This window comes from Sapajus apella, unplaced genomic scaffold (assembly GCF_009761245.1).
Source record: "Sapajus apella isolate SASKATOON/1434 unplaced genomic scaffold, GSC_monkey_1.0 scaffold22, whole genome shotgun sequence".
NCBI lineage: Eukaryota > Metazoa > Chordata > Mammalia > Primates > Cebidae > Sapajus > Sapajus apella.
Genome location: NW_022436962.1, coordinates 4,637,479 through 4,664,625, shown reverse-complemented (window position 1 = coordinate 4,664,625; position 27,147 = coordinate 4,637,479). Strand labels below are relative to the sequence as shown.

Here is a 27,147-nt window from a genome sequence, read left to right as displayed (position 1 = left end):
AGCTAAGAGAGGAGAGGCTAGCCCAGCCCCAGGAACCGGCTCAGAGCGAGCTGTGGTGTGAAATCAGGACAGTACCTTATTTTGGAGCCTCAACTATTGAAGGAATTAAGCAGAGGGAGATGGTGGCTTCCTCAAGGTCAGGAAGTTTGTGGAGTTGGGGGCATTAGAGCCAGACCTTGAAGTTGGACAGGACTTCGTTAGGGAGAGACAGCGGGGGCGGTCTAGGACAGACAGCAGCAAGTACACTATAAGGAGATTTGGGGACGTTGCCAGAGAGGACGTACTGCATGTACAGGGAGGCCTGGGTGCTGAGTCTGGGAAGGCAAATTAAGACGAAATCTCATAGTGCCCTGAGTGCTGGAAAAGGTTTCAGCCCTGTCCGATTTTAAGGGCATACTGCATGTGTGCAAAGGCCTGGAGGATTGTTAGAGAATATATTCAAGAAGCTGAGAGGGGAGCGAGACAGCAGGTGCTGGGGAGGAGTTGGAGATGAGGGAGAGAGGGCCCAGGACCCCCGGAGTCCTGGAGGGCTTGCAGCCGGACTCAGCAAGCCACAGGGCAGAGGGGATTGCCCAAGAAGCTTTCCAGGAAGGAGGAGAAATCTTATGTCCCACTGGAGACAGTGGGGCCAGGGCTCCCCAACTCTGTGGCCCCATGGGAAAGGAGACGCAGGGTTCCCTATGGCGTGTAAAGAAAGAGACTTGTGTTCTGAGAGAGAAGTCTGGCCCGGCTGCCCGTGAGAAGTCCCCACGTTTCAACAACCATGAGCAGAGATAGGAAATGCATTTAGGCCACGGCAAGGAGCTGAGTGAAATATAGAGATTTCCGGAAGGCTACGGCCTCAGTAAGTGCTCTCCTGAGCAGAGGCGAGTGTCTCCCATGTCTGCAGGAGACAGGCCTGTTCCTCGAGCTCCCCCGCCCAGGCTGCTGCTTCTGTCTCCTCAGATGACGACCTACGGGGCCTTCCTGCACAAGGGCTCCTTCTGCCGCAATTACTTCAACATCCTGGACCTGCTGGTGGTGGCCGTGTCCCTCATCTCCATGGGACTTGAGTGAGCAGCAGCAAGGGCCAGCCCCGGGCACAGACGCCCTCTGCCCCATGCCAGGGCTTCGTAGTGGGAGTCCCACCCATGTTGGTGGGCACCTGCCATAAGAGGAGGGTCTCTCAGGGCCTCTGATGGGGGCAGGGGGAACTGTGGGTTGTGGGTTGCCACCAGCGAAGTGGGCAGCACCCTGTTCTAGGGACCGGCAAGGGGTGCAGAGAGGAGGGAGTGGCCCTTCCCTCCCCAACGCTGTGGGGACACAGCCCCTGCCTTCAGGGCACTCACTGTCTGATTGGGGGGACGGAGCCTCTAGCCACCCACAGGGGAAGACCGTACTCTGCTTCATGACATACCCATGAGAGCTTAGTCCAGATAGCAGGGGGTGGCTGTGCTCTGGAGTAGGGCACACTCTCACAGCTGTAGGAAAGGGGAAGGGGAAGATGGGAGTGTTTTCAGGCAGAAAGGCAGCCGATGTGGAGGGCAGGATACAGCTGGAGGCTCCTCTGCAGACTGGGCTGGCTGGAGCAGGCTGCCCTCAGCCCCCGCACGGTTGCCACCTCCCCAGGTCCAGCGCCATCTCCGTGGTGAAGATCCTCAGGGTGCTGAGGGTGCTCCGACCACTCAGGGCCATCAACAGAGCCAAGGGGTTGAAGGTGAGAGAGGGCCTGGGCAGGACCCCAAAAGAGGGATGGGAGGGGCTGCAGGGTCCTGACTCCAGAAACCTCAGCCCAGCCACGGGCAGGACCCGGTCCCGCCTCCTTGGCCAGACAGGGGTAAGGATGAGGCTGGTAGCCGTGCTTCCCCACCAGCCTCTTCCCACCTCCAGCTGGTCAGGAGGCAGCCCATTTTGCAAGCCTGGGGTTTTCTCAGCTGGGCTAGGGGGGTACGGTGGGTTCACCCCCTGTCCCCATTGGCTCCTGCCTCCCCAGCACGTGGTGCAGTGCATGTTCGTGGCCATCAGCACCATCGGGAACATCGTGCTGGTCACCACCCTCCTGCAGTTCATGTTTGCCTGCATCGGCGTCCAGCTCTTCAAGGTGAGGCCCTGCCTGCGCGACCAGCCTCCGCTCCCACTCCCAGCCCTGGCGCCAGCTCTCTAGCCAAGGCAAGGGCCCGTCAGCTGGTTTGCCCCTCTCTAAGCAAAAGGAGCCCCAAATTGTGAAAACAGATGTCTTTGAATGCACGGTTTTTCATATGAGAATATCTTATTTTGAAAAATAGGGCTTTATCACCCCAAACACATACGTTAGCAGAAAGCCAGGAAGACACCATTGCGTTTATGCAGCACCTTGAGTTCCACTAAAGCCGCCCAGTGACAGCATAGCCAGCCCACGGGCTTCTAACACTACTGAGATGGTAGCAGAGGCTCATGTGTCTATTGAGTTGAAATTAAAATACAATTCAAGCACCATCTCTTAAAGCGATCGTCACGTGCTAAGAATTCTATCAAACAAGACAAGAAGACGCGTAGTTTGATGTCAGTCTTTTAAATATGACTATGAAATTCAGACTATAAACACAGCTTTCCTAACTCAAACTTTTAAGAGGCAGCCATCTTTCAACGATGGTTAATAGCTTAACGAGATCAATAAGCTAAAACGAAAACTTGACAGCAACTATCTTAAGCTCTTTTAAAAATTAAACACAACACGTTGAGACTCAGAGTGAATTTACTTCAGTTGAATGCACTGAGTTTTGAAGCTAATATATGGCAGGTCCAGATCCAGTTTCCTCGGTGATGTCCCTCCGGGCCTCTGTGGTTCTGCTGACCACCATTGCCATGGTATCTGCTGCCTTCCTGCCCCTGCCCCTGCCCCTGCTTCTCCTTGGGGAGGAAGGCCGCTCCTCCCAGGGCCTTGCAGCCATTTCTCTCCCTTCCCACCCTTGCCCATTTCCTCCTATCCTGCCAGGCCCGTCCTAAGCATACGCCCACCCCAGCCCCAAGCTGTGCCTCCCATCTTCCCAGCTGGTATGCCTGGCATCATCCACATCTACCAGGGCCTTCTAAGGCTGGGAGTTCATCATCTCACCTCTGGACCAGCCCTATTCTTTTCTCACTTTCCTGGGAGAACACAGCTATTCAGTTCCTCTCTGGGAATCAGCCCTACAAAGATGTCCCTTTCACAGAGCTCTGATTTCCAGATGTCTCTGGCTCTCAGACCATTTGTAGGACAGAGAAATTGACTCCCAAGTGTACACCAACACCCTGGATACCCCTGCATGGCCCAACTGCTCCTGCCACCAGAGCACCATCCTTCAAAGCCATGATTACACAACCTCAGTCAGTCTTAGATGTGTAGCGGCATCATTTTACAATCGTTCATTCATTCAACAAACATGGATAGAGCATGTTTTCTATACATGAGCCAGGGCCTCGGCTAGCGCTGAGGGCCTTACAAGCCAAATCCTCCCTGAGGGCAGGGAACAGGCTTTGAGAGAAGCAGCAGGGTGGGGCCGTCGGTGGGGGGAACGGGTCTTGTTGGTCCCTGTCCTAGAGGGATGGGAGTGTTTATAGTGTCTGGCCACTCTGCCATGTGGCCTTCTCCCCCTGGCCCAGCTGAGGGCTGTCCACTTCCTGCCCGGAGCCCCCTCCTCTGTCAGGTTTGGGTCCCCAGAAACCCTTGAGGGCAGAGTCTGTGTCTGCCTCATTCCTTTTCCTGTCCCCCGCCCAGGGCCTGGTGCAGATGAGGCCCACCAGACACGCTCCCTGAAGGAACGAATGAGCAGCTGCCCTCCCTTTGGCTTCCACGACCCTTCCAGACAAGCAAGAGCAATTGCCTGTCAACACCCAACTCTCGCCAGGCTCTGTCTCTCATTAAAAGACCCCCAGCGCCTGCCGTCCAGGAGGTCCCAGGAGCATATCAATTCCAGCTGGCATTTGATGTTGCATTTGACTCTGTGGAAACTTGCCATGTGCATTCCACGTTATAGCAGAGAGTCGTGCTTTGCTTTCCATAGTAAATTGGGCATTTGGTGTTAAGTGCCCAGACCCTGCCTAATGGCGGCTCTGTCCACTCCCTGCTCAGCCCCCAGCACCATCCTCCTCACCATCACCCTGTGCTCCGGCAACCATAGAAAGGGCATGTAGTAGGAACAGCACAGACCTGTGTGGCAGGCGCAGTGGGGGGCAAGGACCAGCTGTGTCTTTAGCTAGTGCTGTGTCCTCGGCCAAGGCAGTTTCCCTATCTGGGTCTTTGAAAGAACTGCACCAGAATCCATGGATTTCAAGCCTGTTCACCTCATTAAGAACCTAGCCATCCTTTGGGGTGCAGTGGCTCACGCTGGTAATCCCAGCACTTTGGGAGGCCTAGGTAGGCAGATCACTTGAGGTTGGGAGTTCAAAACCAGCCTGGCCAACATGGTGAAACCCCTTCTCTACCAAAAATACAAAAATTAGCCGGGAGTGATGGTGCATGCCTGTAATCCCAGCCACTCAGGAGGCTAAGGCAGGAGAATCGCTTGAACCCAGAAGGCAGAGGTTGTGGTGAGCCAAGATCGTACTGCTGCACTCCAGTCTGGGTGACAGAGTGAGACTCCGTCTTTAAAAAAAAGACCTTGGCCGGGCGCGGTGGCTCAAGCCTGTAATCCCAGCACTTTGGGAGGCCGAGGCAGGTGGATCACGAGGTCAAGAGATCGAGACCATCCTGGTCAACATGGTGAAACCCCGTCTCTACTAAAAATACAAAAAATTAGCTGGGCATGGTGGTGCGTGCCTGTAATCCCAGCTACTCAGGAGGCTGAGGCAGGAGAATTGCCTGAACCCAGGAGGCGGAGGTTGCAGTGAGCCGAGATCGCGCCATTGCACTCCAGCCTGGGTAACATGAGTCAAACTCCGTCTCAAAAAAAAAAAAAAAAAAAAAAGAAGACCTAGCCACTCATTCCTTTCATTCAAACATGTTGTGCAGGGGCCCAGTATGTGACATAGATAAAAGGAGCAGCTGCTCTGGTCAGTCAGTACAGAGGAGCACAGAGCCCCGCTACCTGTGCCTTGGGGTGCGGCACGCTGGGATCCTTCTCAACTCTGAGAAAAGTTGAGTCAGAGAGCAGCTGCGCTCTACCTCTGCGCCTCCCGCCCCACTGGCAGGAGGATGGCGGTGGGAGGTGGGCAGCCCCTCCTCCTTGCTGTGCAATGGGGAGCCCCCGGAAGGCCTCCTGCAGCAGTGGGGGAGGTGCCAGGCTCAGGGACTCAGAGGCTCAGCTCTCCGAGGGAGGGGCAGGGGCCGAGCTGCACTCATGTCCATCCCCTCAGCCCGTTGTGGGGCACTCAGTAAATGCCCTTCTGAGGCACTGCCTTCAAGGTCTTGGCAGCATCTAGGCCGGATAGGGAAGCCCTGGGGAGCTGTGGGAATGGACAATAGTGAACAAGAGCGACTGCTCTGGGGCCCTGCCCCACGGGTGAGTTCATGCCTCTAAGAGGAAGAGACAGGCTCCTTTTTCAGATGCCTGCCTTTCCTCCCCACTTCCACTGCTCACTCCCAGAGCCCACTTTTTATTCTGTTTCCATGACAACATGCTTCCCTCCTTCCTTCTCCTGGATGCAGGGGAAGTTCTTCAGGTGCACTGACTTGTCCAAGATGACAGAGGAGGAGTGCAGGTACACGGGGCAGGGAGCGGGGTGGGATGGTCACAGGGCAGGGAGCGGGTGGGATGGTCGCGGGGCAGGGAGCGCGGTGGGATGGTCACGGGGCAGGGAGCGCGGTGGGATGGTCGCAGGGCAGGGAGCGCGGTGGGATGGTCGCGGGGCAGGGGACTGTGTGTCAGCGTATGGTGGTCCTTCAAGCTGGAAACCGGGGAAGCTTGGCCTTTAGGCCTAGGAGGAATACTCACAGAGGCCCCTTTCCTCGGGGTCTCCCAGCGGTGTCCCCTCGGGTCCCAGATCCGGACCTTCGTTTCTCCTGCACACTCTCCGCCCGGGGCCCAGAGGATGTGGTGGGGCGAGGTGGCCCAGCTGTGGCCTGTGGAGTGACTGGGCCTCCCTGCCACAGGGGCTACTACTACCTGTACAAGGACGGGGACCCCACGCAGATAGAGCTGCGCCGCCGCGAGTGGGTACACAGCGACTTCCACTTCGACAATGTCCTCTCAGCCATGATGTCCCTCTTCACGGTCTCCACCTTCGAGGGCTGGCCTCAGTGAGTGAGGGCTGGGGCCTGGGTCCCTCTCGGGCATGGGCTGCTCGGACCAGGCAGCCAGCCTGCCCTTCGGCAGCCCGCACAGCGCTACTGCTCCCTGTGGCAGGTGCCCACCAAACCCCAAACCCCACTGACTCTTTGTTGGTGTGTTGACTGATCACTCCAAAGTAGGCCTGACCCGGGGGGCTCTGACAAAATGTACCCAGTCCCCGATAGGTGTATGACTCTCTGCCCACAGGGGACCCTACTGATTAATGGGGCAGCCTCTGGAAAGGCAGGGCCATGTCAGGATTGGGTCTGGTCTTCCCTGGCCCCGTCCTAACTCCTGTCTTATGACAGTTGAGAAGGGTCTCTTGGCTCTCCACAGCCAGTGGGATAAAGCCCATCCTTCCTGGTCTGACCCTGCCTTGTCACCCTGCCCAGCCTGTCCTCTCTTCTCCGCCCACCCAGGCTGCTGTACAAAGCCATAGACTCCAATGGGGAGGATGTGGGTCCCATCTACAACAACCGTGTGGAGATGGCCATCTTCTTCATCATCTACATCATCCTCATTGCCTTCTTCATGATGAACATCTTCGTGGGCTTTGTCATTGTCACCTTCCAGGAGCAGGGGGAGACCGAGTACAAGAACTGTGAGCTGGACAAGAACCAGGTGCCTGGTCCGCCGGCCAGAGGTGGAGGGCAGAGCTTCAGCAGCCTTCTGCTGCCCGAGCCCTAGGTCTAGCCAGCGAAGAGAGGCCTAGGGGTGACCCCAGAACCTGCATGTGATGCCAAGTCCTAGCATCCCTGCACCCTACCCTATCTCCAACCTGAAGCAATACAAGTTGGTAGAGTGGGTCTTCTCATGGAACCTCATGATGCCCAGAGAAAGGAAGCTCTTCAGACCCCCGGGCTAGTCTACAGACCCATGGGAATGGGCTGTGATGACGCAAGGGGAACCCAAGAGCCCAACAGGATTCTTCTGCTAAACAGTGCAGAGTCCTCAGCTACAGCCCCTGGCCACAGCTGCTCCTGACTTGCCCATCAAGCCCATGGTGTGGGTGTGGAGAGGGAGGGAGGGAGGGGCCTCTTGGTGCTGGTGCTGACCTGTCCTGTGGTGTGTGTTGCAGCGCCAATGTGTACAGTATGCCCTGAAGGCCCGCCCACTGAGGTGCTACATTCCCAAAAACCCATACCAGTATCAGGTGTGGTACATTGTCACCTCCTCCTACTTTGAATACCTAATGTTTGCCCTCATCATGCTCAACACCATCTGCCTGGGTATGCAGGTAAGGGCTCCCCAGGATACCAACGTCTGATCAGCCTGGGGCCAAGGGCAGTGTGGGTAGGGCAGTGTGGGTAGGGAAGGGTGGGAAGGGCAGGGTGGGGAGGGTAGGGTGGGAAACGCAGGGTGGGTAGGGCGGGGTGGGAAGGGAAAGGTGGGAAGTGCAGGGTGGGAAGGGCAGGGTGAGAAGGGCAGGGTGGGAAGGGCAGTGTGGGAAGGGCAGTGTGGGAAGGGCAGAGTGGGAAGGGCAGGGTGGGAAGGGAAAGGCGGGAAGGGCAGGGTGGGAAGGGCAGGGTGGGAAGGGCAGGATAGCCTGGATTTCCCCAGTAGACATTGCCTGTGTACTAGGTGATGAGGCACTACATGGAATACACAAGCGAACTGTGCCCAGGCCTTGTCACCAGGCATTTATGGTTTATGAAGGAGGTAACTCAAGCGTAAAAACAGTATGGTAATTCTGCAAACATGAGAGAGCTACCACAGAAGGAGGAGAAAGGGTAGGAAGTCAAAAGTGCTTTCTCTGTTTTTCTTCTGCTGTTGCAAATCTGGATGGCTGAGTTGGCTGGAATCTTGGCTCTGGTCCCAAGAAAAATGGGTTTAGTATTTGCAGAACAGGTGTCTCTCTTGGGAGCTGAGCACCCTTTATAGACAATATCTTAATGATCAGCATCGTTATCAAGCCTTGATTAAGCATCTGATTCCTTTTTTTTTTTTTCCAAAAACTAATTTATTCCTAATCCCTGAGTTTGACACATAGTATATGATTAATATTTGTGGAGTGGATGGATGGATAGATGTGCAGGTACATGAATATGCTGCTTCTTTTTTTTTTTTTTTTTTTTTAGAGTTTCGTTCTTGTTACCCAGGCTGGAGTGCAATGGCGCGATCTCGGCTCACCTCAACCTCCGCCTCCTGGGTTCAGGCAATTCTCCTGCCTCAGCCTCCTGAGCAGCTGGGACTACAGGCACGCGCCACCATGCCCAGCTAATTTTTTGTATTTTTAGTAGAGACGGGGTTTCACCGTGTTGACCAGGATGGTCTCGATCTCTTGACCTCGTGATCCACCTGCCTGGGCCTCCCAAAGTGCTGGGATTACAGGCGTGAGCCACCGCACCCGGCCGAATATGCTGCTTCTTAAGGTGTCTGGCTCTGAGAAGGCTGTTGTACTATGTAATAGATTTTGGAAGTGAGCTAGAACTGCGTTTTAATTCCAGATTTACGTAGAGTTTTGCAGTTGGGATATACCTCTTCCTACTGGTGAAGGTAGGACTAATACTACCTACTTAGTAGTTTGTCGAAAAGATTTTTTTTTTTCTAAAAAAAAAAAAAAGAAGAAAGAGGAAAAAAAGAATGAAGGAGAGGAAGAAAGAGAAAGAGGAAGAGGGAGAGAGAACGGGGGTGTTGCTTTATTGCCCAGGCTAGAATGCAGTCTAAAAATGGGTATGCCTATAATTGTGCTTAATACTAGAGACATGAAAGAAAAATGAGGGAAGAAAATAACAAACAAGCAGCCAACCAATATTTCATTGAAACCTGTAAATAGGTGTGATGTGGTACTGATGAGTGTATATTTTGTGTATTTAAAGTGGAGAGTTCTATAAATGTTAATTAAGTTTACTTGTTCCGGATCTGAGTTCAAATCCTGGATATCGTTGTTAATTTTCTGTCTCATTGATCTGTCCAATATTGATGTTGAAGTCTCCCACTATTGTTGTGTGGGAGTCCAAGTCTCTTTATAAGTCTTATATATCTGGGTATTCCTGTATTGGGTGCGTATATATTTAGGATCTTTAGCTCTTCTTGTTGCATTGATCCTTTTATCATTACGTAATATCCTTCTTTGCTTCTTTTGATCTTTGTTGCTTTAAAGCAACTCCTGCTTTTTATTTATTTATTTATTTTTGCTCTCCATTTGGTTGGTAAATCTTTCTCCATCCCTTTGTTTTGAGTCTTTGTGTATCCTTGCATGTTGGATGGGTCTGGATGCAGCATACCCATGGGTTTTGGCTTTTTTTGCCTGTCTTTGGATTGGGGGATTTAGTTTGATTTAAATTTGGAATTAATAATAATATATGTGAGTTTAATACTGCCATTTAATGTTAGCTGGCTGTTTTGCCTATTAGTTGATATAAATTCTTGATTATATTGATGCTCTTTACTTTTTGGTATTTTTTAGAAAGGCTGATACTGGTTGTTCCTTTCTATATGTAGTGGTTCTTTCAGAAGCTCTTGTAAAGCTGGCCTGGTGGTGATGAAATCTCTGAGTGCTTGCTTGTTCACAAAAGATTTTATTTTTCCTTCGCTTATGAAGCTTAGTTTGGCTGGATGTAAAACTCTGGGTTGAAAGTTCTTTTCTTTAAGGATGTTGAATATTGGCCCCCACTCTCTTCTAGCTTGTAGGGTTTCTGCTGAGAGATCTGCTGTGAGTCTGATAGGCTTCCCTTTATGGGTAACCTGACCTTTCTCTCTGGCTGCCCTCAGTATTTTCTCCTTCATTTCAACCCTGGTGAATCTGGCGATTATGTGTCTTGACGTTGGTCTTCTTGAGGAATATCTTTGTGGTGTTCTCTGTATTACCTGGAGTTGAATATTGTCCTGCCTTGCTAGGTTGGGGAAGTTTTCCTGAATAATATCCTGAAGCGTATTTTCCAGCTTGGATTGATTCTCTTCGTCACATTCAGGTACACCTATCAAGCATAGATTAGGTCTTTTCACATAGTCCCACATTTCTTGGAGACTTTGCTCGTTCCTTTTTATCCTTTTTTCTCTAATCTTGTCTTCTTGTTTTATTTCATGAAGTTGGTCTTCGACCTCTGATATCTTTTCTTCTGCTTGATCGATTCGGCTGTTAAAACTTGTGCATAGTTCGTGAAGTTCTCGTGTTGTGTTTTTCAGCTCCCTTAATTCACTTATATTCCTCTCTAAATTGTGTATTCTTGTTAACATTTCGTCAAACCTTTTTTCAAAGTTCTTAGTTTCTTTGCATTGGGTTAGAACAAGTTCTTTTAATTCACAGAAGTTTCTTATCATCCACCTTTTGAAGCCTGCTTCTGTTAATGGAACACAGTCTTTCTCCATCAGGCCTTGTTCCGTTGCTGATGAGGAACTGTGACCCCCTGTAGAGGGAGAGGCGTTCTGATTTTGGGTATTCTCAGTCTTTTTAGGCTGTTTTCTTACCTTCTTTATAGATTTATCCATCTGTGGTCTTTATAATTACCGTCTTTATAATTGGTTTCTGAGTGGATGTCCAACTTACTGATTCCCAGCGCTAAAATCTGAGCAACCCACTGCGCCGCCAAAACAGCGGTGTTATGATTGATGGTGCTTTTCTGACTCTGCACCAAGAACTGCCGCACCAAGGCAGCGGCAAAACCACCTCGCCGGCCTCAAGAGTCACGCTGGCGACACGTGGGGCTCCTCCGCTGGAAATCTCCTGGTGCGTGAGCAGCAAAAATTTGTCTGAAAGTGTGGCGTCCTCTCGTTCTCTGTGCTTTCACTGGGAGCTACAATCCCGAGCTGCTAGTGATCAGCCATCTTGGACGTCTCTCCAAGCATCTGATTCCTTAAGCCCTGTATAAAGAGGACGGTACAGCTAGGCTTCCTGCTCTTAGAATCCCAAGACATGCCCAATGATGAGAACGCACATTGCTAGGTCACGGTGATATGGAAAGACAGTCACTGAGCCAGGAGGCCCAGATGGCAGAGGATCGTCAGCACTGGCTGTGTTGGGGGCTGAGTCAGGCAGAACTGGGCAGTCCTGCCAAGGCAGGACAGGGTGGAGGCAGCCCTCAGATCCTTCCGAACTACCTGGAAGGTTTTGTGGAAAAGGCAGAATTTCATCCACTTTCTAATAAGTAGGAAGAGATCCCTGGGAAAACTTACAAGGGAATAGGGAGTGTCATGGTGGTGGGTCACAGAGCCTCACCATCATGCCTTACCATCATCACAGGGGGTGGCGTGCAGACACAGTAAGCTTGGTGAGTTCTCAGTTTCCCACTAGTAGCCAGTGATAACACGGACTGTGGAACCCAGGGGTCTTCTTGCCCAGTCCTGCGCCCAAATGACTAAATGGAACCGGTCACAGAGCCCTGCCTGGAGGACCTGCCATCCTGGTCACCCCAGAGCCAATATGTCAACAGGCTCTGGCCTGGCAGCCCTGCACATAAATGAACGTGCTCAGCGGGATTTGGAATTGGAGCCCCCTCCCCTCCTGTGTTACCTCGTTTGTGGCAGTGGGGTAGAAGGAGGGTGTTCATAACGTTTGGTGGAATTCAGGGGATTGTTAAAGCAGCTCCTAGTTTTCTAAGCTAAAACAAGGCGAGCAGGGGGCCCAAGGGTTGGGGGCTGCCCGGGAAGAGGAGGGGCTCTGGGAATGCAATCTGCAGGGTGGGCAAGCCCGGACCCCTGACCCACCACTCCCATGTCCCCTCCACAGCACTACAACCAGTCAGAGCAGATGAACCACATCTCAGACATTCTCAACGTGGCCTTCACCATCATCTTCACCCTGGAGATGATCCTCAAGCTCATGGCCTTCAAGGCCAGGGTGAGTGTGGGGCCGAAGAGCCAGAAGAGCAGCTGGGGTGGGCAGGGAGGGCGAGGCCTTCCAGTGGAACTCCACCCCCATCCCTCAGCCTATCAGGGGCCCTCTGCCCAGCACTTCTGCTCCCAACTTGCTCACTCCTTTGCCCGCTTCCACCTTCAGACACAGGGCAGGCAAATCTTCAGGCGGCCAGAATGGGGCAATGACAGGAAGACTCTGGGCGCCTCTTCTTACATTCTAGCCTTCCCTGAACTGTCTGAAGAACGGGGAAGATCCCCCCCAGGGCTGGGGGAAGATCTCGCCCTGTCACTTTGGTTCTCAAGTCCATTGCCATGGTTGGCAGCACAGTCCTGTCAGTTTTGCACTGCCAGGGCCCAGATAGGATGCTAAGTGAGGTTCAGAGGGTGAAAGAGATGTTTCTCTGGACCAGGACCCCAACAATTCTCCCCTCCCCTCCCACCATTTTCTGCTCTGGAGGAAAGGAAATAAAGAGCCAAGGGGAAAGGAGTGTCAGAGTTGAGGGGCTCACTGGAGCACCAGTGGGAGGTGGAGTCACAGGCACCCCACCTCGGCCTGACCCACAGCTCCACATTAGCTCAGGTGTGACACGCCCTCTGCCAGCAGCCAGAGCTCCTTCCTCCCAAAGCTCACACCCTTGCTTTCCCATCCTTTCCTTCCCAGGGCTACTTTGGAGACCCCTGGAATGTGTTTGACTTCCTGATTGTCATTGGCAGCATCATCGATGTCATCCTCAGTGAGATTGACGTGAGTATCAGGCAGGCAGAGCCATCACTAGGGTGGGTCCAAGAGCACATGTTCGGTCCACAGATATTTATGGGGTGCCCACTGTGTGTGCAACATGGAACCCCCCAGAGGTTACAAAAGATGGAATGACAAGTCATGGCTTCTGCCCTCAAGGGGCTACCATCCTGCAGGGCAGAGAGATCACTCAGATCCCAGGTGGACATCATGGGTGTACCTACTGCACTACCAGAGGCAAGAGCTATAATGGAAAGGAGAGTCGTCTGGGTGGGGTGGTCAGAGAAGGCTTCATGGAGGTGGTGCCACCTGTCTGAAGGAAAGGGAGGTGGTGACTGGAGCTGGAGAGGAGAGCAAGCACCTCAAGCAGGGGTACTGTAGGAAAGGCACAGAGCAGGAAATGCAAAAAAGGTTCAGCGCATGCTGAGTGGTCCGGTTTATCGGAAGCATAAGAACATGCAGAGGAGGGAAGCGGGAGGGCAAGGCTGGAGAGGTAAGCAGTGAGGGAGGCCTGAGCTTTATGGGGCAGGCACTGGGAAGGCACTAAAAGTTTTTGAACAGGGCAGTGGGAGGATTAGAGTCCTACTTCTTTAAAATAATAATAATAATAATACTTTTGGCCAGGCATGGTGGCTCATGCCTGTAATCCCAGCACTTTGGGAGGTCAAGGCAGGTGGATCATGAGGTCAGGAGTTCAAGACCAGCCTGGCCAAGATGGTGAAGCCCTATCTCTACTAAAAGTACAAAAATTAGCCAGTAGTGGTGGCAGGTGCCCGTAATCCCAGCTACTCAGGAAGCTGAGGCAGGAGAATTGCTTGAACCCGGGAGGTGGAGGTTGCAGTGAGCTGAGATCGTGCCATTGCACTCCAGCCTGGGTGACAGAGTGAGATTCTATCTCAAAAAAAAAAAAGAAACAGTTTTTGGTAATATAAAGATGGGGTCTCTCTGTTACCCAGGCTGGTCTCCAACTCCTGGGCTCAAGTAATCCAACTGCCTCAGCCTCCAAAAGTGCTGGGATTACAGGTGTGAGCCACCAGACTGAGCCCTTAGAACCCTGCTTCTAAAGAATTAATCTGGGCTGGGCACAGTGGCTCACCTCTGTAATCCCGGCACTTTGGGAGGCTGAGGCAGGTGGATCATGAGGTCAAGAGTTCGAGACCAGCCTGACCAACATGATGAACCCCATCTCTACTAAAAATACAAAAATTAGCTGGGCGTGGTGGCAGGCGCCTGTAGTCCCAGCTACTTGGAAGGCTGAAGGCAGGAGAATCGCCTGAACGCAGCAGGTGAAAGTTGCAGTGAGCTGAGTTCGCACCACTGCACTCCAGCCTGGATGACAAAGCGAGACTCCATCTCAAAAAAAAAAAAAAAAAAAAAAAAAAGATCTCGGCCAGGCACGGTGGCTCAAGCCTGTAATTCCAGCACTTTGGGAGGCCGAAGCGGGTGGATCACGAGGTCAAGAGATCGAGACCATCCTGGTCAACATGGTGAAACCCCGTCTCTACTAAAAATACAAAAAATTAGCTGGGCATGGTGGCGCGTGCCTGTAGTCCCAGCTACTCAGGAGGCTGAGGCAGGAGAATTGCCTGAACCCAGGAGGCGGAGGTTGCGGTGAGCCGAGATCGCGCCATTGCACTCCAGCCTGGGTAACAAGAGCGAAACTCCGTCTCAAAAAAAAAAAAAAAAAAAAAAAAAAGATCGTAGAAGTCGAGCCCTCCAGCCTTGCCAAGGGTCTGCAGGTGAAGGTGGCTGCAGCGAAGGAGGGTGGAGGCAATCCAAGAATCAGAGGCTGAAATCAAAAAACAGTTGCTCAAGGGGCATCCTGGGAGGGACACAGTGGAAGAGAGAAAGACGAGCAATCTTCTTTCTGAGCCACAGTGGGTTGTTACCCCAGAGCTGGCTGATCTGGCCATGAGGGATCCCAGCACTTTGGAAGGCCAAGGCAGGTGCGTCACAAGGTCAGGAGTTCAAGACCAGGGCTTTCTTCTGAACTACCCACTGCTCAACAGAAAGCCCTTAGGCTGTGCCGGCCCAGGGGTGAACCTTAGGGTGGGTTGAGGGTAGGGGTGCAAGGGTCAGCACTGGAGATGCCTGAGGTGGGGTGTGGGTGAGAGAAACAGCTGAGTTAAAGTCTGGAGTCTCTCAAGAAGGAGCCCTCAGCTGAGGCTTCTAAAGGCTGAGCCCTGGCAGGAAATGGGGACTTGGCTGCCTCACCGGCTGTCTGATGTGTTAGGGTGGGACCACTGTTCACCCACCATGCACAGGACAGTGACAGACAACCCCATCTGCTCATATCCGCTGGGGCCCTGAGCCAGAGAGGGGCAGGGTGGGCTCTGAGCAAAACCCTGTGTGTGTGTGTGTGTGTGTTTGTGTGTGTGTGTGTGTGTGTGTGTGTGTTATGTATTTCCATGCACACTCAGTTTTTGCTGGGAAATAGTATTCCAAAAGGCTCCATGGTTTGACAGCAGCACTTCTCAGCAGCACAACCAGAGCAGAGAAATCTAAACAGCCAAAATAAACAGCCTAAATTAAAAATAGTTACTTCTTAAAATCTGAGGTCTGTGGAGGGGAAGCCTGGATAAATCGAAACAGTTTCTTTGGTGATGGAGGCCGGGAGGGTGTCACTGGTTTTTGTTATTTGATTTTTCAAGAGTAGCAGATGTCTCTTACAAGTAGTGTTTGCTTAAAGCCACATGAAGATAAATTTACATACCTGATGTACCAGCCAGGGAAAGGACTAGGGGAGCACACTGGTTGGAACTTTCTGCAAAGACAGAAATGGCCTGCCCTGTCCAATAGAGTAGCCACTAGCCACAGATGTCTGCTGGTCACTGGAAAGGCGGCAAGAGGAACTGAGGAACTGGATTTTCTGGCTTTATTTAATTGTCATTGTATTCAGATGGTGACATGTGGCCAGTGGCTACCGTGTTGGATAGCACAGGTATAGAACAGTGGCTGTCATCCTCGCTTGCAAATGAGAATCACCTGCGGTGCATTTAAACTTCTGAACTAGCACCCATCCCCTAGAAGCTGACTGAATTGACCTGCGGGGAGACCCAGCAAAGGTCTATGTATTTTTTGAGTTCTCTGGGTGATTCTGACATGCAGCAAGGCTTGAGAACCAGCAGTCCAGGGAAAATCTGCCCCAAACAGTGTTGTTTAATGGGGAGACCAGTATGCCAGGGATCAGTCTACCTGTAGAAAAGTGGAAGATAAAACATGACTTCTTTTGACCCAAGGCTCCAGAACAAGGTCTTCTCATGAAGAACGACCCAAGGAAGTAAACAGGAAAAAACTGCTCCCGCACACCTCCCCACATGCTCTTTAGGAGCCTGATTACTGAGATACGCCTTGGTCCCAGGTCCAGTCCGGGGCAGAGAAACATCTGCTCTGGGGATCTCAGATTCCCCAAGAGGAGCTGTGCCCCTGGGAGATGGGACTTCCGAAGGGGCCTGGACCTTGGCCTCGGGGTGCTGTGAATGTGAATCCACTTACAATGAGCAGGCATTTTCCAATGCACCCTAGTCGGGGATGTCCCCAGCATCACGTAACCCAAACGCATAAGAAAAACCCTGAGCCCTTGCCACGGGCAGCTGCATCTCCAACATGAGAAGGGACCTGTCTGTGTCCAGCCTTCCCTCCCTTCTCATTTCCTCGTCCCCCACCTCCTGCCTCACAGTTCCCACAGAGCTTGAGTCCTCACTCCCACCCACCCCACCCCGATTGACAGCCTTGTGGGGTCTTCAGCCCCTGCCTCTCTTTTTCTCTTTAACTCTTCTGTGTGTCTGTCCTTTCTGACACGTCTCTTCACGTCCCTCCCATGTGTCCCTCCTCCTCTCTCTCTCCTCTCCTTCCCCTCTCCTCGTCTCTTTTCTCCACAGACTTTCCTGGCCTCCAGCGGGGGACTGTATTGCCTGGGTGGAGGCTGCGGGAACGTTGTAATTTTGGGCTGCACGAGCCTGCCCAGCCCCAGCACGCTCACCAGCTCCCGCCCTGCCACTTGCATGCATGGGCCTGGCTGCGTGGATTGCATGGGGTGGATCAGCACTCAGGGCTCCCTCCCCAGGGCAGGCCCCGCTGAGGACCAGGCTAGGCTGGGGTGGGGGCAGAGGCTCTGCGGTCAAGTGTGCATGGATATAGTGGCTTCCTCAGAGCCCTGGGAGACGGAGTGCGGGTTCTCTCTGGCACCTTCTATGCAGATGGAAACACAGTCCAGAGAGAACTGTGATCGCTGGCAAAGGACCTTAGTGACAGTTTATTGGGCACAAGGCCTTTGAGGACACAGGAAGCAGAGCAGGGACGGCTCTCCCCGTCCAGAGTAATTCGTGTGTCTAAAGCTGGCACAAGATTAGAGGCTTGCCTGGCTTAGAACAGCCGCGTGCGGGGCGGGAGTGATGGGGAGTAGCCACATTGAGTTTATTGCAATAGAGCAGCCAAGCTTTGGGAAATCTTTGCACTGGGAGGATGCCAGGGGAGGTGCCCTAGGAGGGCCACCAGGGTCCTTGACTCAGTGGCCACTTGAGGAGATTGTGAGATGCGGAGGAGGCCTCAGAGGGTGGGCCGTGGGCCCGGGTGCAGCCGCACCCCAGGGCGAGTCCCTGCCACTGCTCCCAAGTGTGGGCCCACCACTCTGCCTGGTGCCCCACGTCCTCTTCCCTGCCTCCACCTGAACAGCCCCAGAGCCCTGAGCCCGAGGATGGCCCCGTACGAGTAGACAACAGGGGCTTCTGCGTGGGGCTGGAGCTCCTCCCTGTCACGAACGTCTCCCCAACACACACAGTGCACCTCCTTCCCCGCCCTGCCCTTACCCCTCTGAGGTGCTGCCCCCAGACTGACCTCTGGGGCTGCTGCCCCGCAGGACCCAGACGAGAGTGCCCGCATCTCCAGCGCCTTCTTCCGTCTGTTCCGAGTCATGAGGCTGATCAAGCTGCTGAGCCGGGCAGAGGGAGTGCGCACCCTCCTGTGGACGTTCATCAAGTCCTTCCAGGTGCAACAGGGACCCTGGAAACTGGGCGGATCTGGGGAGGCCACTAGGGACATCTGCCTCAGCCCAGGGTGGGCCCCTGGGGAGCCGGGGGCAAGGCAGAGCCCTGGGGAGCTAAGGGAGGGTGGGGCTGCAGACACACAGTGGAGCCCTAAGACACTGGCTGACGCTCCCACCCGCCCCGCAGGCCCTGCCCTACGTGGCTCTGCTCATCGTCATGCTGTTCTTCATCTACGCTGTCATCGGCATGCAGGTGAGAGGCAGGCGGGCCCAGGCCAAAGCACAGATCTTGGCCAAGTTAGAGGGTCATCCGTGCAGCCTGAGGAGCCTGAGCAGCACTCGGCCTGGGCCTTCTGCCCTCCCTGCCTTGCTCATGAGAAAGAAGGGGCACCTCCCTGATCCTGGATGGCAGGAGTGTCAGATGCTTGGATGCCATCCAGGAGAAATCTGGGCATGTGGATGAACAGCAGGGGCTAGGCTGTGTCTCTAAGGCCTGATCGGAGGCCTGGGTGGCCTCTGTCCACCCTCCCCGGAGAGTCCTTCCCCGACACATTGACTCACTGGGTCCACTTACGGCTGGGAAAACTGGTCTGCCTTCCTGCTTTTCGTTGGGTTGCTGGGAAGAACTTTACCTGACCTAGAAAATAATCCCATTTTTTTGGCTTCAGGTCTGATGTGGCCTGCAATGAAGGGAATTGGGGGGATGTGGGGGCAAAGGTAGAGGGCAGGCAGGAGAAGGCCGTGGGAGATAAGCTGAGGGGCACTTTTAGCTAGGCTCCACAGTCAGGGCCCTTTGTGACTTGCAGATGTTTGGGAAGATCGCCTTGGTGGATGGGACGCAAATAAACCGGAACAACAACTTCCAGACCTTCCCACAAGCTGTGCTGCTGCTCTTCAGGCACGAATCTCCCACCACCCACCGCCCCGCCCTGGTCCCACTGACCAGTCCAGCCTTTGTTCTGTTCTAATCTGCACCGCAGGCAGATTACACTCAGAAGGGTCCCCTGCTTGGCTCATGCTCTGCTGTCACTATCTTAAAGACAGTCATCGTTTTGAGCAGGCGGCCCCACAGCTGTATTTTGCACTGGGCTTCTCCTCCGAGTGACATGCAGCATTTCCCTCCCATCTCATCCCCAAGAAGCAAGAGACACAGGTCAGATATCTTCTCCCGGACACTGGACATTTGCCCTCGTAGCTCCCAGAGCATGAGCAGGAATGTAGGGAAAGGCAGAGCAAAGAGCCAGTTGGGGTTGGGGGCGGTGCCACTCGTAGGGTGCAGGGCTCTTCCTTGGCCAGGGCACAGGACCTAGAGCTTGGATTGCAACCGAGGATCCGGTGCTGCAGGCCTGCTGGGCGTGCAGCAGCCAGGCGGGAGAGGTGAGCTTCCTGGCCCACAGTGGAATGCTCCACTGAGACCAGACGAGGCCTGGGGACACCCCACACACACAGCCCCTTCTTGGCATGGCCTGTCGAAGGCTCCATGAGGTCACAGCAGCCTACCGCCCTTATGGCCCAAGAAGGGAGAGCGCCACCTCACTGTATGCGAGCAGAGATTCCCACCTCACCCCTGGCTCTGCACCTCAACTCCAACCCCGAGGCCCCCTGCACTACCTGCTCCAGGAAGGAAGGGAGTACCTAAAATGAGCCAGTTATTAAACACAAAGGCATGGGAAGTTATGCCGTCAGGCTGAGTGTGACTAGGGGAGACACTTCTTCCCAGCTGGCGAGGTGGAGGGAGGTTATCTGCAGAGCGGGTGGTAGCAGTTATTGGAAAAAATACAAACACATCATGCATATGCACCTCGGATGCACTGAGAGTCTTCACTCGCCAGAGACACATCCACAGGTGTGAGATCTAAGGGCTGCTTTTGTGACTCAGCCAGACTGGGTGGCAGCTGAATTCAGCCAGTTGGATTAAATTGTGGGGTCAGGTCAGAGAGCGGAGTCAGTTCACCTCCCTGAGGCCTCCGTGACATCTGACCCTGCCTCACTTTGGTCAGAACAGGGCAGCCCTCTAGTAACTTGAATCATAGATTGATTTTGCCCTCTTCTCTAAAGTTTAGCTCCTGCTTGTAACACCCCGTGGGGGCTGCGGCACAGAGGGGAAACTGAGACCCAGCTCACACTGCCTCACACGGTGAACGTGGACCTCCCTACTTCTGGGCAGCAGCCCCAGTTTGCTCATCCGTCCACACCCTGCTGCCACCTGGCTGCCAGCCTCCTGCGGGGCCAGGCAGGAGCAGAGAGGTGACAGGAGCCTCTTCTGTCCTCCAGGTGTGCAACAGGTGAGGCCTGGCAGGAGATCCTCCTGGCCTGCAGCTATGGGAAGCTGTGTGACCCGGAGTCGGAGTATGCCCCCGGGGAGGAGTACACGTGCGGCACCAACTTTGCGTATTACTACTTCATCAGCTTCTACATGCTCTGCGCCTTCCTGGTGAGACGCTGCGGGCCCGTGGGGCAGGGAGATGGCTTTGATGAGCCGAGGCAGGAGGGAGCCTGCCTGCTCCTTCCTGGCCAGCTTCTGCCTCTCTTGGGATTCATCTCAGGGACACAGGAAGCTCTAGTTAGGTTGTCCCTGGTTCTAGTTATCCCGAGTGTGGCTTTGTTTCCTGGGTGCTTTTTCATACTAAGAGAGGTTGCCAAAAGTTCTTACTGTCTTTTGTTTTGGTTAACACTTTATCAAAAGGAATTGAACAAGGCCAGAGGGCACTGACTGTGCAAGAGCACAGGGACATGGTAGAGCATTGCTGTATGTGTGACGTGGGTGGCTCAGAAGGGCTAGAACCAAGGGCACAGGTAGCAAAAGGTTGTGGACACGGCCACCTCCCAGCTCCCCCCTCCTATCCCTGTACCGACTGCCTTCTGTGTGGGGAACCCTTGGTTCTTCTCTTGCAGGTCATCAACCTCTTTGTGGCTGTCATCATGGACAATTTTGACTATCTCACCCGGGACTGGTCCATCCTGGGCCCTCATCACCTGGATGAGTTCAAGGCCATCTGGGCAGAGTATGACCCGGAGGCTAAGTGAGTCCAGTCTGTAGGCTCTGACCCTTCCTAGCATCTGTCCAGTTTATTCAGTATGAGTGGGCTTCTCCTTCTCGCCTCACCTATCCAGGGTCTCAGATCAGAGAATCAGAGTCTCTCCAGGTTGGAAGGAATCCTACAGCTTCCCAGGGTGGAAACATCCTTGACTTTATTGGGAAATGGTCATCCAGCTCCTGTTTGGACACTCCTAGGAGGAAACTCCATACCTCATCAGGAACTGTAGACCCCGAATCAAAGTGCAGTCCTCTGACCAGCAGAATCTGAGCTTGATTAAAATGCAGAGTCCCGGGCCCCACCCAGACTGACTAAATCAGATTCTTGCATTGCTGTGAACCTGAGTGCACGCATGCGCACTTTAAAGCTTGACGAGCCGGCTTTCTTACATTCCTTCCCAACGGAAAATACGCTCATATTTCATGAATGTTTCCCAGGCATCAGGCACTGTGCCACACACTACCCGTATCGTCTCATTTAGTCCTTCCAACAGCCTGTGACACAGGCCCCGCGGTGGGCTCAGTCTCGGAAACTGAGGTTCAGAGAGGTTAAGTTGCCCTGGGCCACGTAACTAGTAAGATGCCAAGACTCAGTGCGGTCTGTCTGCTGTCTGTAGCGACCGTGCTTGAAAATGCCTCCATCCACAGGTGCCAGACCCACTTGCCTCTGCCAGCCACCCACAAGTCCTCACTCAGCCCTCTGGAGACAGGCGGGAATGTTTCATCTCTTTTTCACAACCAGCCCGTCAAAGAAAAGAGGAAGCCACTATGACCTTCCAAAATGATTTTTCTCGGGCAACACTCACAAGCCGCTTTTGCCATGCTTGTCTTTTGATCTGACCCCACTGGTTGTCCTGTTTTACGTCTATTCTGGGAGTCATGGTGCCAATGAAAATGTGGTTTCCAGCTCTGGACCAGCCTCTGGAAGTGGGCTTCCACCTCCCTTGATCTATACCCTCTACTTCTATTAATATAGCCCAAGAACCCCTACTAAAGTGACTAAAACCTAAAAAAGGTCCTGATGGGGAAAATGAGGTCTGGATTCCAGACCTGGAGATCCCATATCTGAGGGAATGCCCCAAAAAAGAGAGCCTATTTTGGGGTACCCGTTTTGCAGACAACAGCGAATCCTAACATTGTCTCTTCTTTTAAAACGGAGCTGGGCTCCCACTTCCTAAACACAGTTGGAAAGTAAGGAGGTGCTCCTGTTTCCTGGCTGTCCATCCCTTTGCCCATCATCTGAGCAGAAAGGTTCTGGCGGCGGCAGAGGGTACCAGGTACACAAGTTTCCATGTCCTCCCGCAGGGGGAGAATCAAGCACCTGGATGTGGTGACTCTGCTGAGAAGGATCCAGCCACCTCTGGGCTTTGGGAAGTTCTGCCCTCATCGGGTAGCTTGTAAGGTAACCAGAGCTGCCAGGGAGGGGTGGCTCGGGAGAGGTGGAGTCACCGAGGCACAGGAAAGCTGGTGAGGACCTGATGGAATGAAGCATTTTAGTGCCGGGATCTCCTGGGTCCCCACGTTCCTCCCGGAGGACCTGAACTCTCAACGATGTCGCCCCAACTCATCATTCTGTCCCCTCACAAAGGATGTCCTGGTCAGCTGACACCCCCAGCCCTCATGTCCCATCCCCTCCCGGCCCACAGACCGGGTGAGGATGATCTGCCAAGCTTGGCCTGGTCCCAGCTCAGTAGCAAGCCACTGCCTCTCCCTGCACAGCGGCTGGTGGGCATGAACATGCCCCTGAACAGCGACGGCACGGTCACCTTCAATGCCACACTCTTCGCCCTGGTTCGCACGGCACTCAAGATCAAGACAGAAGGTGGGAGGGCCTTCCAGTGTGAGCCCCCTCCTTTCTCTCACAGGGTATTTCTGGCTCAGATTCTGCCAGATTCTCAGAGCTCGGTTGCTCTCAAGATCTGTGGGAGGAAGCAGACGGAGGACCCCAGGCCATGGCCACAAAGCCCTCCTGTCCCTGGAGGCTCGGAGGGAGCCTGAGGGTTCTCTGCAAGGCAAAGATCACTAAGGGTCTGTTCCCACAGGCCTCAGCTGTGTCTGGGGGCCAGAGAAGGGCCAGTGCTAGCACAGGGTTCAGGGGTACCCTGCAGTCTGGCTCTGAGCAGGAGCAGAGGAGGTTCTCAGGCAGTGCTGGGCAGGCTGACAGGAGTCCACATTCGACTCCACTAAATCACAGATCCTCAGCTACTGGGAAGACAGGCATGGTGGGAGCAGGGGAAGGAGTAAGGGTGGGGCCTCAGCATTGTCTGTGAGCCCTTGTTCAAGGCTCCCACTGTATCAAGTTCAAGGCTCCAGCTGTATCAGGTCCATCCCCACAAAGGGACCATTGCAGGAGTCTGCGACAACCTCAGGGTAAGCTTCCTTAAGAGGGCAAGATGAGGACGGCCAGGCATCAGGAAGGAGCAGGTTAGAGCTGCAGCCAGGCTGCCTGGAGGTATTTGGGACAGACCACAGTGCCTGGGGAATTGAAACATTTTGGAAGAAGAACAGGAGATGACAGCCAATAAATCCAAGCACTCTGGGCACTGGAAGCCAAGGCCTGTGGGGAGGATGTACATGACCTAAAGGTTGGGCTGCCTCAGGGGGACAGTGATGCCCTCCCACCATTGCCAGTACCCAGCAAGGCCCTTGCCGCAAAAGAAAACTCAGCCAATGTTGCTGAGTGAATGACTGGCTCTCTGAGAGGTTCAGAAAGAACTGGGTGGCCTTATCAAGTGCAGTTGGTGTGACCTGGATAACTTTGGACCACTTTGCCTTTCTCCTGCTCCAGGTAACTTTGAGCAGGCTAATGAGGAGCTGAGGGCCATCATCAAGAAGATCTGGAAGAGAACCAGCATGAAGCTCTTGGACCAGGTCATCCCTCCGATAGGAGGTAGGTGCTGCTTTGGGGGACCAGAGTCCAGAAGCAGCCGCAGGATGCAGTGGGGAGCTTCTCCAAGGAGCCCCATGGGAATCTGAGAATGGACCAGACCCTCCATAAATGCCTTAGTAGACCCCATTGGCATCCAGCCTCAGGACAGAGAGCACTTAATGACCAAGTCAGCAAGACAAGGGATTGCTCACGTGCTGCGCCTGATGACAGCTGGCTCCCACTCTGAATCCAGGGTCAGGTTCCCACCAGCCTTCAGGGCATTTCTTGTTGGCCCCTCTACAGATGATGAAGTGACAGTGGGGAAGTTCTACGCCACATTCCTCATTCAGGAGCACTTCCGGAAGTTTATGAAGCGCCAGGAGGAGTATTATGGGTATCGGCCCAAGAAGGACATTGTACAGATTCAGGTAAGCCCAACCCAGGTATGTTCCAAGGGGCCCCCCACTAAGCCAGGTCTCCGGACTCTAGTTATCCTTCCGTGTCCTTGAGGGACCAGTGGTGGAAACAGGTGACAAAGGAGGCCCAGAAGAGTGAAACAATGTGAGGACGGTTCTGGATAGTCCGTGATTGAAAATGTTTCAACCTCAAAAAAGGAACCAGGAGCACTTCATCTCTGGGTGATAGGACCAAAGAAAATAGGATTTGTTCGAAGGAGAGACAAATTAGATAAGTACAGTGGTCTCTAGGCTAGGCACGGTGGCTCACTCCTGTAATCCCAGTACTTTGGGAGCCCAGCCGGGCAGATCACTTGAGGTCCGGAGTTCAAGACCAGCCTGGCCAACATGGCAAAACCCCATCTCCACCAAAAATGCAAAAATTAGTTGGGTGTGGTGGCGCATGCCTGTAATCCCAACTGCTTGGGAGGCTGAGGCATGAGAATTGATTGACCCTGGGAGCTGAGGTTGCCCTGAGCTGAGATCATGACACTGCACCCCAGCCTGGGCAGCAGAGTGAGACTGTGTCTCAAGGGAAGGGAAGGGGAAGGGAAGAGGAAGGGAAAGGGAAGGAAAAGGGAAGGGAAGCTCTCCTCTCCAGCAAGCAGCTCACTTGGGGTTGGGAATTCAAGACCAGCTTGGCCAACATGATGAAACTCCACCTCTACTAAAAATACAAGGATTAGCCAGGCATGTTGGCACACACCTGTAATCCCAGATACTCGGGAGGCTGAGACAGGAAAATCACTTGAACCCAGGAGGTGGAAGGGAAGTGGAGGGGAGATGAGGGGAGGGGAGGACAGAGGTCTCTAAAGAAAGGATGTCTCTGAAGGGCACTTAAAACGTTCCACTGGGCATGGGTCCAGGTGCGGTGGCTTATGCCTGTAATCCCAGCACTTTGGGAGGCTGAGAAGAGTAGATCACTTGAAGTTAGGAGTCCAAGACCAGCCTGGGCAAGATGGTGGAACCCCATCTCTACTAAAAATGCAAAAATTAGCTGGGCATGGTGGCATATACTTGTAATCGCAGCTATTTGGGAGGCTGAAGCAGTAGGATCACATTGTAATGCACATAATTTATAATTTATTAATGCATGTAAAATATATTTATAAAATATACATGCATTTGAGCTATGTGCTCAAAAATTTATTTCAATGACTATTTTTATTTTGAAATAAGCTCATACTTTTAAAAAGTTGCAAGTATAATACAAAACCTTTTTTTTCCTGAACCATTTGAGAGTAACTCCAAAATAATGTTCTATCATCCAAAACGCTTTAATGCATATTTCAAGGTATTATGTGTGTATTCAAAGCAAAATGTGTATTACAAGGGCATTACCTTGTGTAATTTTTCTATGTAACCACAACATAACCACCAAAATCAGGAAGTTAACACTGATACTGGTTTTTTTTTTTTTTTTTGAGACAGAGTCTTGCTCTATTGTCCAGGCTGGAGTGCAGTGGCACGATCTTGGCTCACTACAACCTCCGCCTCCCGGGTTTAAGCCATTCTCATGCCTCAGCCTCCCGAGTAGCTGGGAGTACAGGCACACACCACCATGCCAGGGTACTTTTTATATTTTTAGTAGAGATGGGGTTTTGCTATGTTGGCCAGGCTGGTCTCAAACTCCTAACCTCAAGTGATCTGCCTGCCTCAGCTTCTCAAAGTGCAGGGATTACAGGCATGAGCCACCATGCCCAGCCAATACATTACTATATTCTAATCCTCAGATCCCATTCACATGTCACTTGCTGTCCCAGTAAATGTCCTTTATAGCAAATGGATCCAATCCAGAATCACACAGTGCACTGAGTTGCCATATCTCTTTAATCTCTTCCATCTGGAAGAGTTTCTCAGTCATTCCTTGACACGATCTTGACACTTTTAAAGACCGCAGGTCAGTATGTCCCTCATTTGGGGTCTGTCTGATTACTAGGATATGCGTCTTGGATAAGAATGCCACAGAAATGATGCCGTGTTCTCATTACAAGCTGTTAGGTGACACCAGTCTTGACTTGTCACATTGTTGCTGATATTAACTTTGATCAACTATATATGCATGACATATGCAATCAATAGAGATCACTGAATCTAGGAGACTGTACTGAGTAAGAAGACTTCTCAACCTGGAATCCTGGGAAGGGCATGAAGTTTCGACCAGTGGGGTCAAGAGATGGCTCATTGGGAACAATTAATGTGTGGGCTATTCCAGAGGCTAGAGCAGGACTTGGTGGCCTCTCAGGTACCTGAGATGTTCAATGACCCAAGAGGGAGAGTGGAGTCTAGACTGGGGCTTCGGGAGAGCCTTGGGTACAGTGATAAGAGACAAGTGAGCCACAAAATGTGGTACTGGTATCCTCTCCTGGGTTGGAGAGATCACTGGGTCCCTTCTCCATCCCCAGGCAGGGCTGCGGACCATTGAGGAGGAGGCAGCCCCCGAGATCCGTCGCACAGTCTCAGGAGACCTGGCTGCTGAGGAGGAGCTGGAGAGAGCCATGGTGGAGGCTGCGATGGAGGAGGGAATATTCCGGGTGAGGGAGAGCCAGGAGCACTCCTAGTGGTCTAGATGCCATGAGTGGCAATGTCTCACAGAGAGGAGGGCCAGGAGCCTAGCCACACAAGAGGGGGACACGGGAGCCGAAGATACCCCTCTCCACCTCTCCACCTCACTACCCAGTTCTCCTGGGACTCAGAATCAATGACCTGACCTACTAGAGGTGTCAAATTCCACACACCCTTTTCCCTGCCCAATGTCACCCCTTCCCTCTCCTCCCTACCCACAAACCCTAGGCAACCACCCAGAGGCCCTCCAGGATCAAATGCCCCGCCTGCCTCCAGTGAGGCCTGTCCTCCATCCTTAGCTCTGTCTGTTGTTTCTTATAACACTTTAGAGCTGGAAGGTCTTCAGTGACACCTAGGTAGGTCTTTTTGGTTACTTATGAGAAAATAGCAACCCACAGAGATCATGTGAGATGTCCACTATCAACTAGTAAATTAGTTTCAGAGAGGGGACTAGAACCCAGTGCTGCAGACTCCTGATTCAGCCCTCACCCCTGCA

The 27,147-nt window shown here is 53.0% G+C and overlaps 1 protein-coding gene across 2 annotated transcripts in view; it reads left to right on the top strand.

The window, feature by feature from the left end:
* The window catches only part of CACNA1S (calcium voltage-gated channel subunit alpha1 S), a 76,699-nt gene that overhangs the window by 45,300 nt on the left and 4,252 nt on the right, over positions 1-27,147 (top strand). The window contains exons 20-39 of one of the 2 annotated variants that reach the window (XM_032288683.1): positions 946-1,052; positions 1,609-1,696; positions 1,973-2,080; positions 5,585-5,637; positions 6,029-6,175; positions 6,626-6,827; positions 7,285-7,443; positions 11,875-11,985; positions 12,664-12,747; positions 16,623-16,679; positions 17,600-17,728; positions 17,913-17,978; positions 18,532-18,623; positions 20,000-20,159; positions 20,621-20,748; positions 22,068-22,164; positions 22,482-22,584; positions 23,551-23,652; positions 23,935-24,059; positions 26,492-26,620. In XM_032288683.1, the coding sequence (XP_032144574.1) occupies positions 946-1,052; positions 1,609-1,696; positions 1,973-2,080; positions 5,585-5,637; positions 6,029-6,175; positions 6,626-6,827; positions 7,285-7,443; positions 11,875-11,985; positions 12,664-12,747; positions 16,623-16,679; positions 17,600-17,728; positions 17,913-17,978; positions 18,532-18,623; positions 20,000-20,159; positions 20,621-20,748; positions 22,068-22,164; positions 22,482-22,584; positions 23,551-23,652; positions 23,935-24,059; positions 26,492-26,620 (2,247 nt within the window). The remainder of the gene's footprint in view (positions 1-945; positions 1,053-1,608; positions 1,697-1,972; positions 2,081-5,584; positions 5,638-6,028; positions 6,176-6,625; positions 6,828-7,284; positions 7,444-11,874; positions 11,986-12,663; positions 12,748-16,622; positions 16,680-17,599; positions 17,729-17,912; positions 17,979-18,531; positions 18,624-19,999; positions 20,160-20,620; positions 20,749-22,067; positions 22,165-22,481; positions 22,585-23,550; positions 23,653-23,934; positions 24,060-26,491; positions 26,621-27,147) is intronic. The other variant, XM_032288684.1, reaches the window with a different exon arrangement.